The sequence below is a fragment of the Salvelinus sp. IW2-2015 genome, linkage group LG14, assembly GCF_002910315.2.
Source record: "Salvelinus sp. IW2-2015 linkage group LG14, ASM291031v2, whole genome shotgun sequence".
Lineage (NCBI taxonomy): Eukaryota > Metazoa > Chordata > Actinopteri > Salmoniformes > Salmonidae > Salvelinus > Salvelinus sp. IW2-2015.
In genome coordinates, this window is record NC_036854.1 from 3876683 (window position 1) to 3889646 (window position 12964).

The 12964-nt window shown below is 45.1% G+C and overlaps 1 protein-coding gene across 1 annotated transcript in view; it reads left to right on the forward strand.

The window, feature by feature from the left end:
* The first annotated feature begins 928 nt into the window (after nt 1-928).
* abcd4 (ATP-binding cassette, sub-family D (ALD), member 4) overlaps nt 929-12964 on the forward strand; it is a 35457-nt gene continuing 23421 nt past the window's right edge. Inside the window, 15 exon segments of the mRNA XM_024000370.2 lie at nt 929-1704; nt 2169-2287; nt 3131-3258; nt 4577-4716; nt 5021-5048; nt 5051-5084; nt 5087-5138; nt 9007-9132; nt 9314-9364; nt 9474-9568; nt 9937-10058; nt 11226-11317; nt 11531-11620; nt 12493-12572; nt 12575-12637. Of these exon segments, the coding sequence (XP_023856138.1) occupies nt 1664-1704; nt 2169-2287; nt 3131-3258; nt 4577-4716; nt 5021-5048; nt 5051-5084; nt 5087-5138; nt 9007-9132; nt 9314-9364; nt 9474-9568; nt 9937-10058; nt 11226-11317; nt 11531-11620; nt 12493-12572; nt 12575-12637 (1261 nt within the window). The 5' untranslated portion in view covers nt 929-1663.

Below are 12964 nucleotides of genomic sequence, written 5' to 3' on the forward strand. Positions count from 1 at the left end.
TACCCCCTTTTGAGGCTGTGTGGAGGAGAGCATTGGGAGCTGACCCAGCTGAAGCTTGCTACAAGCTTCACTCCGTCGATAGGCTGAGAGAGGACTGACCAACTGCCAGTAACACACACAACAAAGCCATCATTCTACTGGCCCTGCAGTGTCTGACATCAAGGCCACGTCCCAATTTACCTCCCCTTTCTCCCAAAGTGTGTACTTGATTTGAAAGGAAATTACTAGTATAAGAAATGGCGAAACTCACTCATGCCTCTACCAATCCAATGCTTTTAGGTTTGTGGGAAGTAGTGAACGAGTGTACACTTCAAGAGAAAGGAGATATTATTGGGACGAACACAACGTAACGCTCCCCTAGTGATCATAAAGGGAAGGAGACTACGAAGGAAGAAGAAGACTAGGACTGGGAAGGCAACTATTTAAGAGGAAGGAGCCCAGAATTCTAAAATATGATATGCCATGCAGCGCTACCCAAGCACCTAGAGATCATGAAGGAAAGGAGACTAGGAAGTGAAGGAGGGAAGGAGACTAGAGAGATAAGCTATAAGAGCCATAAGAATATTGTGAATAAATCAATACTTCTGGAATTACAACAGTGGTAGACCTATATGTATAGGACAATACATGTCTCTTTTTGTTTTTTCCTCTTAAAAAATATTATTAAAGTTGTTTTAAAAAAAATAATAAGATGAATCTCTTCAAATATATGATTATAATACAGTATTATACACATTACCACAGTCACCAAAGAAAAAATTGTGTTGATTCAAGTTGTCCACTAGATGGCAGCGTGCATTTTAGAACAGTGGAACCTCATGCATTCTTCTTCTACTGTTTTCCCCAAAATGTAAACAAAGCAAAACTTCCACACTCCGAAGAAGATCTTTTCCCCCAAGTCTAACTACTGTAGCTAGTGAACTAACACATCGGGTGACAACCAAGACAAACAAGAATGGTTAATTTGTTTTTGACGACCGTAAAGTAAAGTCACATATAGAACAATGTGTCAGATGTTTCACCGGATGTATAAATCTGAAGCATCCGGTTGGCATTTCCACTCGTCACAAATTCGGTAACGTGAGGAAGCCCGGTGGCCGTTAGTGGGAGAAGATGGAGCGATATGGATTTTATCCGATATTCTGCTAATTTTCTCATCGATGAAACACTTGATCTCAATACAGGTTTCTGTTACAAAAACTTGAATATTTTACGAACAGAGTGGACTAAGTTTTTGTAGACATTACCCTTTGCCAAAGTTTTTAAAAATTGCGTTGTTTACAAGGTGTGAAAGGGCGAATTGCGATATTGCACACGCGCCTTTCACACAGTAGGCGTTCCCTAACGGAAATATGCTAATAACTGCTATAACACACCAATAGGATCTCGCTATCCCGGTACTTGGTTCTGCCCACTATGATTCGTTTTTCTACCTTTGGAAACGACAGGCGGTGGTTTATCTTGGGTCAGTTATAAACCAACTTTACAGTGACATTTTTAGCAGCTTGCTTCCTGGTTTGTTTTATTACACCTTTTGTCGTGGTCTTGCTGTGACTATCACATACCAGGGACTAGTTGTGAAATCACTCCACTGATATCGCCAGTGAGTTTATACAAGTCAGAAAATAGCCTACTGTGACTGTCTTTGGCTAATACTGTGCAGATGCCACCACTGGCAAGGGCGAGTGGCAAAGGGACGAAAAGGTAAGTGTTTTTGAATCATTAGCTCAGCTTCATGACAGCTGATTAATTGGTCCTAATGCATCCGCTGGGTGCTGGTGGGTGGTTGTTGGCTTGATGTTTTTCTGTTTTGCTTATATGGACTATTTCAGTGCATCGACATTGACAATAGAATATAGATATATTTCACGAGCATGCTCCATAATGTACATAACTAATCTATTACGGCTGAACCTGTGGTCATGCCTTGTCATGCTTTTTCATGTTCAGCTAGCTAAAGCAATAGCCTACTATTAGCTGCTTGGAAACCCCAGTTTGACCAGCTCAAGGTGTTTTGAGATGGGTAAGTTAGCTGGTATGGTGCTAGTAGCTGGTTGGACCAGCTAAAACCAGCTCTGACCATCTCCCAGCTCTAGTTGGTTTGACCATCTACTATGACAGGACCCACAAAAAAATGTGTGTGTGTGTTTGTGTGTGTGACCCAGAAGGCCCAAACTAGACTGGAGTTTTGTCCAGAGGTTCTGCAGCATCCAGAGGGTTCTCTTCCCATCATGGTCCAGTCAGAACGTACTGATGTTGGGGACGTTGGTGGGAGTCACACTCACAGGTATGGTCAGCTTTTAAGTGATCGGGTCACTTTAATGTTCACAAATAAATGGGCAAGATAGGCGCCATCTTAACTTCTAAAATAAGACTGTGCCTATTCATATGGGGGTGGAGGTAAACAGAATACTCCAATAAAGTGATCAGTGACCAAACAAATGGAGGAGAGATCAATAAATGTGGAGTTGGCAAGAGAAGTGACGATAGGGCACATTCTTGTCGTGATCTGTCTACTAGATAAATTAAGACGTATTGGGGTGAACTGAACGACATCTCAGTCAGGTATTTAGGTCAACTTCTCTGTATTGACTGACGCCTGTCAGTGCTCTTGATATCAGATAGAGGAAGGGGGTTATGTTTGTAAGACTATTGATGACTATTGTATTGTTCACTACGTGACTCTTAAAAAAATAAAAAATAATCTATGAATCAATCACACAGGCACAATGCAAGGCTGCAGCTAGGGTTGCAAAATCTTCATAACTTTCAAATAAAATCTCCCAGTAAAAAAAAACATATATATCCTAATTAGAATATTCCTGCAATCAGAAGGTATCAAATATTTCTGGAAAACCTGTGATATTTTTGTTGTTGTTGTTGTGTAAATTTACGGGCCTAACTAAAGCCTTATCTCATCAAGAGATGAGCTGCATTTGTTTCTTTTGTTTTACAAGCCACACGTCTTAAGGGTGCGTCCCAAAGTCCCCTTTTTTATAGTGCACTACTTTTAACCAGGTCACCTGCGGTCCCCATTGGCTCTCATCAAAAGTAGTGCACTATTAAGGGAATAGGTTGTCATTTGAGACGCACGACTAACAGTTCGCCGACTCGTCTTCCCTCTCCTCAGAACAGCTGATCATTTACCAAGTGGGAGTCATCCCCAGTCAGTTCTACGAGGTCCTGTCTGACAAGGACTATGGTGCGTTCAAGAACCTTGCAGGGTTGGCCTTCCTGCTTATACTGCTCAACTCCACAGTGAGTAGTTCACTAGTTCTCAAGCACGTTGACCAGTTGCCAACTTCACCAGTGTAGTCAACTTGAAACCATTTTTAATTTGATAACTTTTTATACTCACTCCATACCCTTCACGTTTTACCCCAGCTAACAACAAACGTTCCCACACCTTTAGAGAATGTTGCCTAAYGTTTTCATAGGAATGTTGCAGTGATGTGCAAGGACTGTTTCCAAGAGACCATTCCCTTAATGTCTAACAGAACAGACAAAGAGCTGTGAATGAATCAGTGGTTCACCAATCAGGGCCTAAATGGGCTTGGCAACAGTAACAAGGGGTGATGTGTAATAAAAAATATTTTAAAAATCTTGGGGAAAATGTCTCATGGGGACCATCAGGCGACGTCACCGGATCAAGTCAAAAACCTCCAGGGGACCATGACAGAACGTCCTATGTTTTAAACATCCTTGGACACAGGAGTGTTCTTGCAATGTTTCAATGAAACGTGTCTAGAACACGAATGTCTTATACTCTGAGAACATGGCAACTATTGTCTCTGTGTGTGTTTGGTGTGACTGCTGGAATCGTCGCCTAACCCTCAGAAAACTGGACACATGAATGTTCTYGTAACATCCCATGAAACATGTCCAGAATATTTAATATAGAATATTACGAGAACAYGGTAACCACGTTATAGGTATGTTTTGTTTGACATTGAGGGATTTGTTCTCCTAACTCTTAACGCCAAAACATGCTCAATCGGGTTCTCCGGAGATTTTCACTAACATACATAGAATTTCCCCCCTAACTAACGGAAAACTGGACACTCAAACATCAGGAGAACGTTACACAAATGTTCTATTACCTTAGAATTGTTAGCTGGGGTCCATGCTGAAAGGGACTGACTACAATGTCAGCAAATACACTTCACTGACTGCTGTGTGACTGTTTTTAYGAGGTCAGGTCATTCCAACCACTCACTCACCGTGTGTTATAGGACCTGCCCTGAAAGTGCACTCGTCATTGAGTAATCTAGGTGTAGTTGTCTTTCAGGAATTGGGTATCAAGGGAGAAATTGTGTTAACTCAGCTGGACTGAACTTCACAAGTTAACAAAATCAGCAATTTTTTTTGAATGTGAAGATTTGACTTATTGTCTTGAAAATCACCCAACCAATTTGAATACCAGGTTAAATATATTTCTCTCTGTCTGTCTGCTTCTGTCTGTCTGTGTCTGTCTGTTCTGTGTCTCTCTCTCTCTGTGTCTGTCTCTCTCTGTCTGTGTCTCTGTCTTTCTGTTGTCTCTGTCTCTTCTCTCTCTCTCTGTCTCTCCTCCCCTGAGTTGAAGAGTGTGGACCAGTATATCTGCAGTCTGATGTCTGTGAGTTGGAGGAAGTCTTTAACAGAAAGTCTCCACAGAGCTTACTTCCAGGGGAACGTTTACTACACACTCAACGTGCTCAGAGAGGACATTGATAACCCGTACGCGTGCACACACACACACACCACACACAACACCACACCCCCACACACACCACACACACACACACACTGACATAGCCTCAACCTCTCCTCTCTCACTCATTTGACAGTTCACAGATTTGAAGTGTGTGTGTGTGTGTGTGTGTGTGTGTGTGTGTGTGTGGTGTGTGTGTGTGTGTGTGTGTGTGTGTGTGTGGTGTGTGTGTGTGTGTGTGTGTGTTGTGTGTGTGTGTGTGTGTTGTGTGTGTGTGTGTGTGTGTGTGTGTGTGTGTTGTGTGTGATTTAAATATGTGTGTGTTTCCAGAGACCAGCGGATCAGTCAGGACACAGAAGAGAGTTATGTAAACGGATGAGCACCATGGCCAGCAGACGATCATCTCTCCATCCACCCTGGTCTACTACACCTACGAATGTTACTACAGGTTAGTACCCATGGTCTCTATACACCTACCAATGTTATACAGGTTAGTACCACTGGTCTACTACACCTACAGTTTACCTACAGGTTAGTACCCTGGTTACTACACTACCATGTTACTACACGTTATGTACCCTGGTCTACTACACCTACCATGTTACTACAGGTTAGTACCCTGGTCTACTACTACCTACCAATGATTACTACAGGTTAGTACCACTGGTCTACTACTACACCTACCAATGTTACTACAGGTTTAGTTACCCTGGTCTATTAACTACCCAATTGTTACTACAGGTTAGTACCCTGGTCTACTCTAACATACCAATGTTACTACAGGTTAGTACCCTGGTCTACTACTACAGCCTAACCAATGTTACTACAGGTTAGTACCTGCCGTACTACTACACCTACAGATGTATACAGGTTAGTAACCCTGGTCTACTACTACACCTACAATGTTACTACAGGTTTAGTACTTCTGGTCTACTAACACCTACCAATGTTACTAACGGTTAGTACCTGCATCTCTGCCTACCTACCAATGTTACTACAGGTTAGTACCCTGGTTAAACTACAAACCTACCAATGTTACTACAGGTTAGTACCCTGGTCTACTACACCTCCAATGTTACTACAGTTAGTACCATCTGGTCTACCTTCCACATACCCATCTCACTCAAGGGTGACAGTACCACTGGGGTCTTACTATCCACCTACCAATGTTAACTACAGAGTTAGTTACCGTGTGGGGGGTCTACTGACTACAACCCTACCATGTTACTACAGGTTAGCTGTGACTCCACTAGGTGCTACTCGACACACCTTCAAGCCAATGTCTCACTATCTCAGTTAGTAACTCCTTGGTCTACTACACGCTACCAATGTTTACTTACAGTAGTACCCTGGATTCAGACTACTACAGTCCCCTACCATGTTACAGGGTTGACACCCAAGTCCCTGGTACTACTACTACCCTTCTGACCAATGTTACTAACAGTGTAAGTACCCTGTTGATCTACTACAGCCTCACCAATGTTACTACAGGTTAGTCACCTGTGTCATACTACTACACCTACCAATGTTACTACTGGTTTTAGTACCCTGCGTCTACTAACTCCACACTACCAAGTATACTACAGTTCAGGTACCTGCGTCTACTTAGTCATCCTACCAATGTTGAACTGCAGGGTGTATACCCGTGGTCTCTACACATCCTCCAAATGTTACCTCAGTTAGTACCCCTGGTTCTACTACATCCTACCAATGTTACTACACGGTTAGTACCGGGCTGGTTCTACTACACCTACCAATGTTCACACTACAGCAGTTGTACCTGGGTCTACTACACCCTACCAATGTTACTACAGGTTAGTACCCTGGTCTACTCACTAACTACCAATGTTATACTACAGGTTAGTACCCTGGTCTACTACACCTACCAATGTTTACTACAGGTTTTAAGTACCCTGGTCTACTACACCTACCATGTTACTACAGGTTAAGTACCCTGGTCTGACTACACCTACCAATGTTACTACAGGTTGTACCCTGGGCTTCACTACACCTACCAATGTTACTACGCGGTTAGTACCCTGGTCTCACTACCCTACCAATGCTTACTACAGGTTAGTACCCTGGTCTACTACCACCTACCAATGTACTACAGGTTAGTACCCTGGTCTGACTACAGTGTTCCTACCAATGTTACTACAGGTTAATACCCTGGTCTACTACACCTACCAATTTACTACAGGTTGCGTACCCTGGTCTACTACACCTAACCACTTCAGCTTACTAACAGGTTATACCTGGTTTACTACACCTACCAATGTTACTACAGGTTAGTACCCTGATCTACTACACCTACCACATGTCTACTACAGCGTAGTTACCCTGGTCTACTACTCACACCTACCAATGTTACTACAGGTTAGTACCCTGGTTCTACTACACCTACCCAATGTTACTACAGGTTTACCCGCTGGTCTACTACACCTACCAATGTTTACTACAGGTTAGTACCCTGGTCTACTACTACATCCTAAGATGTACTACAGGTTAGTACCCTGGTCTACTACTCACCTACCAATGTTACTACAGGTTAGTACCCTGGTCTACTAACTACACACTCACCGAATGTTACTACTCACGGTTAGTACCCTGAGTCTACTATCACCTACCAATGTTTACTACAGGTAGTACCCTGGTCTACTACTACACTACCAATGTTACTATCTGGTAGTACCTGCGTCTTCACTACACAGGCGGACGCGGTCCAATGTTACCTACGGTTAATGGTTCCACTATGCGGTTTTCTTTACTACTAGCCACTACCAATGTTACTACAGGTTAGACCCTGGTCTACTACCACCTACCAATGTTACTACAGCGTTAGTACCCTGGTCTACTACACAGCCTACCAATGGTTACTACAGCTTAGTACCTGTCTGACTACACTACATGTGTACTACAGTTAGTCCCTGGTCTACTACTCCACCACCATGTTACTACCAGGAGTTAGTACCTGGTGATACTACACCTACCAATGTTTACTACTGGTTAGTACCCTGGTCTACCTCACCTACCAATGTTCATACTAGGTTAGTACCCTGGTCATACTACACCTACCAATGTTACTACAGGTTAGTACCCTGGTCTACTACTACACCTACCAATGTTACTACAGGTTAGTACCCTGGTTCTAACTACTACACCTACCAATGTTTATACTACTGGTTAGTACCCGCTGTCTACTACACCTACCAATGGTTACTACAGGTTAGTACCCTGGTCTACTACACCTACCAATGTTTATACTGTCTGAATGGTTATACACCCTATAAGGCAGATAGTACCTCAATGTATAAGCGCCTCAGTTTGATTTGAATTGGTAACTTCTGATTGAAAAAACATTCATTAGACATGACATGAGATATACTGCTAATTGATATGTTAATTGGTTGGTATGTGGTTGCGCATGGAAAGCAAACAGCTGACATAAAGAGATGTTTGCATTTTTCTATCCATCACTCATGGCCCCCCCCTCCATCCTCACTCTTCCTCTTCCTCCCTTCACCCTTATCCCCTCTCCATCTCTTCCCCCTATCCCCCTCTCCATCCTTCCACCCTTATCCCCCCTCTCCATCCCTTCACCCCTTACTCCCCCTCTCCATCTCTTCACCCTTATCCCCCTCTTCCATCTCTTCACCACTTATCCCCCCTCTCCATCCCTTCACCCTTATCCCCCCTCTCCATCACCTTCACCCTTATCCCCCTCGTCCAATCTTTCACCCTTATCCCCCCCTCTCCATCCCTTCACCCTTATCCCCCCTCTCCATCCCTTCACACCTTATCCCCCCTCCATCCCTCACCCTTATCCCCCCTCTCCATCCTTCACCCTTATCCCCCCTCTCCATCCCTCCCCTTATCCCCCCTCTCCATCCCTCCACCTTATCCCCCCTCTCCATCCCTTCACCCTTATCCCCCCTCTCCATTCCCTTCACCCTTATCCCCCCTCTCCATTCCCTTCACCCTTATCCCCCCTCTCCATCCCTTCACCCTTATCCCCCCTCTCCATCCCTCTCACCCTTATTCCCCCTCTCCATCCCTTCCCTTATCCCCCCTTCATCCTTCCCCTATCCCCCTTCCATACCCTTCACCCTATCCCCCCTCTCCATCCCTTCCCCCTTATCCCCTCTCCATCCCTTCCCCTTTATCCCCCTCTCCCATCCCTTCCCCCCTTATCCCCCCTCTCCATCCCTCTCCCCTGTACTCCCCCCTCTCCATCCCATCTCCCCCATTAATCCCCCCGCCTCCAATCCCTCATCGCCCTATCCCCCTCTCCACTCTTTCCAGTCTTATCCCTGTAGCACTGGCTGGATCGGTCCTGTTAGTATCTTTGGCTACTTCCTAGTGGGGACTATCACCAATAAAATCCTCATGGGACCAATTGTGTCAACTCTGTTTGAACAGGAGAAACTGGAAGGAGACTTCAGGTACTGGAATGATATGTACACCGTTTGTTTGTATGTAATTGGCAAACATACTGCCAATTGTGTTACCTTGTAATATTACAGATAAATAGGATATTTGGGACATGATAGGCTGTACTTTCACGTGATAAAGTTTTTTTAAGTGAAGTGACCAATGAAGTGACTTTGTGTTTTTTACTTCCAGGTTCAAGCACATGCAAATCCGGTCCAACGCAGAGTCTGCTTCTTTCTACCGGTCAGTCAAACACAAGTTCAGACACGTGGGTTAGACCGTGATACGATTGGTCCGTGTTGTGTCTATTGCATTAAGACTTAGTGGTCTGTGCTGTTTAACCTGAATACAGAGCTGGTAAGGTGGAACACATGAGGACAGACAGGAGACTGCAGATGCTGCTGCGCTGCCAGAAGAGTCTGATGAACAAAGAACTCTGGCTGTACAGTAAGGACACACACCTGCATGTATACACACACACACACACACACACACACACACACACACACACACGTACGTCTGATTGATTGATTGATTGTGTTTAAAAAAATATATAAAATAATAATAATTCTCCGTTCATCTGAAACTGAGACCTCTAGAATTCTCCTAATGCAAATGGTAGGATCTAAACAACCCTCCTCTATTTTCTCCTCCTCCTCCACCCTATTCTCTCCTCCTCTCCTCCTCTCCTGCCCACCTCCTCTCCTGCCCTCCTCCTCTCTCCTCTCCTGCCGTCCTCCTCCTCCCCTCCTCCTCCTCTCCTGCCCTCCTCTCTTCCTCTCCTGCCCTCCTCCTCTCCTCCTCTCCTCTCTCAGTTGGAGTGAACACCTTTGACTACCTGGGTGGTATCCTCAGCTACATCATCATCTCCATCCCCATCTTTTCTGGTGTTTATAACAACCTCAGTCCAGGGGAGCTCAGTGCCCTCATCAGTAAGGTACAGTAGTCCAGGGGAGCTCAGTGCCCTCATCAGTAAGGTACAGTGCCCTCATCAGTAAGGTACAGTGTCCTCATCAGTAAGGTACAGTAGTCCAGGGGAGCTCAGTGTCCTCATCAGTAAGGTACAGTAGTCCAGGGGAGCTCAGTGCCCTCATCAGTAAGGTACAGTGGCGCCTCATCAGTAAGGTACCAGTAGTCCAGGGAGAGCTCAGTGTCCCTCATCAGTAAGGTCAGTGTCCTCATCAGTAAGGTACAGTAGTCCTCATCAGTAAGGTCCAGTAGTCCAGGGGACAGTGTCCTCATCAGTGAGGTACAGTAGTCCAGGGGACAGTGTCCTCATCAGTAAGGGTCCAGTGTCCTCATCAGTAAGGTACAGTAGTCCAGGGGACAGTGTCCTCATCAGTAAGGTACAGTAGTCCAGGGACAGTGGTCCTCATCAGTAAGGTACAGTAGTCCAGGGAGACAGTGTCCTCATCAGTAAGTCCAGTGTCCTCATCAGTAAGGTACAGTAGTCCAGGGGACAGTGTCCTCATCAGTAAGGGAACAGTAGTCCAGGGGACAGTGTCCTCATCAGTAAGGGACAGTGTCCTCATCAGTAAGGTACAGTAGTCCAGGGGACAGTGTCCTCATCAGTAAGGTACAGTAGTCCAGGGGACAGTATCCTCATCAGTACGGTAGGCCACTGTTTTCCCCCCTCTCTCTCCACAGTTTACTTGTCTTCCATGCCCTCATTACTGTCTTACCGCCTCTATCCTCGAGGTGGCAGTATATACCATCTGCTATACGTTAAAAAGGTTATCTCTAAGTCACTGTATGTAATGTCCTGTCTTGTAGAGGAAGAGAACAGAGCAGGTTTATAGGTTCATAGAGATCCTGAACTAGGGGACCTTTGTAGTCCTGTTGTCAATACTTTCTCTTATTCTGTCTTGCAGTGCCTGACCACACACAGTCACAAATCTCTCTCTCTCTATCCCCCTCTCTCTCTCTCCTCTATCTGCCCAAACCCCTGCTCTCTCTCTCTCTCTCTCCTCTATCTGCCCCCCCTCTCTCTCCTCTATTTGCCCCCCCCCCCTCTCTCCTCTATTTGCCCCCCCCCCCCCCTCTCTCTCTCTCTCTGTCTCTCTCTCTCCTCTATTTGCCCTCTCTCTCTCTCTCTCTCTCTCAGAATGCCTTTGTATGTATCTACCTGATAAGCTGCTTTAGTCAGCTAATAGACCTGTCCACCACTCTGTCAGACGTGGCTGGATACACCCACAGGTAACATTACGCATACTGATCAACCATGCACGTGTGTTTGTCTGTGCACGTTTGTGTGTGGTGTTGTTGTGTGTGTGTGTGTGTGTGTGTGTTGTGTGTGTGGTGTGTGTGTGTGTGTGTGTGTTGTGTGTGTGTGTGTGTGTGTGTGTGTGTGTGTGTGTGTGTAGTAACACCCAGAAAGCTTATTGTCATGTCTGTGTGTGTTGTGGGCAGGATAGGAGAGCTGAGGGAAGTAATGGATGATATCTTGAGGACACATTGTGACTACGACCCTGCATCAGGAGATTCCTACGACTTTGACAGGTAAAACAGGCTGCAGTATGTTCCGTTAAGCTGGCTTCCATCTCCAGAGTACTCAAACAGGCTGCAGTATGCTTCCATGCTCCAGAGCACTCAAACAGGCTGAGTATGTTTCATTAAGCAGGCTTCCATCTCCAGAGTACTCAAACAGGCTGCAGTATGTTTCATTAAGCAGGCTTCCATCTCCAGAGTACTCAAACAGGCTGCAGTATGTTTCATTAAGCAGGCTTCCATCTCCAGAGTACTCAAACAGAGCACAGGAATGAGTTTAGAAGGTCGGATTACGAGTGTAATCACAAAGCGGAGAACGCTGAAGGAACATAGCTAAAGATTTGGTCTCCTCTCTCCTCTGTTTGGCATTTTTACATTTTAGTCATTTGTAGATGATCTTATCCAGAATGACGTACAGGAGCAATTAGGGTTAAGTGCCTTGCTCAAGGGCACATCGACCTTTTGGTTACTTGCACAATGCTCTTAACCACTAGGCTACCTGCTAGGTACCTGCTAACCACTGAGGCTACCTGCTAACCACTAGGCTAACTGCTAACCACTAGGCTACCTGCTAGGCTACCTGCTAACACACTAGGCTAACCTGCTAACCACTAGGCTACCTGCTAACCACTAGGCTAACTGTTAACCACTAGGCTACCTGCTAGGCTACCTGCTAACCTACTAGGCTATCTGCTAACCACTAGGCTACCTGCTGATACCTGCTAACCACTAGGCTACCTGCTAGGCTACTGCTAACCACAATGCTACCTGCTAACCACTAGGCTACCTGCTAGGCTACCTGCTAACCACAATGCTACCTGCTAGGCTACCTGCTAACCACTAGGCTAACTGCTTCCTCTTCACCTCCCCCCCTCTCCATCCAGTGACAAGGTCCACAGTGGTCCAGCAGACACAGCCTTCATCCTGGACTGTGTGTCTTACAAGAGTCCCTTCTCTGAGGAGCTGCTGTTGAAGAGCTGAGTATCAAGATCAGCCAGGGCTCCAATCTGCTGGTGGTGGGAAACACAGGTAGGTAGACAGGTATATTATAATTATCAGGTAGGGTAGACTGGTATATTATAATATACAGGTAGGGGTAGACTGGTATATTATAATATACAGATAGGGTAGACTGGTATATTATATATATCAGGTAGGGGTAGACTGGTATAATTATAATAATACAGGTCGGGTAGACTGGTATATTATAAATAAATAACAGGTAGGGGTAGACTGGTATATTATAATATCTGTATAATAACAGTTAGGGCTAGACAGGTATAATTATACGGTAGGTAGACAGGTATAATATACAGGTAGGGTAGACAGGTTAATTATAATTAACAGGTAGGGTGG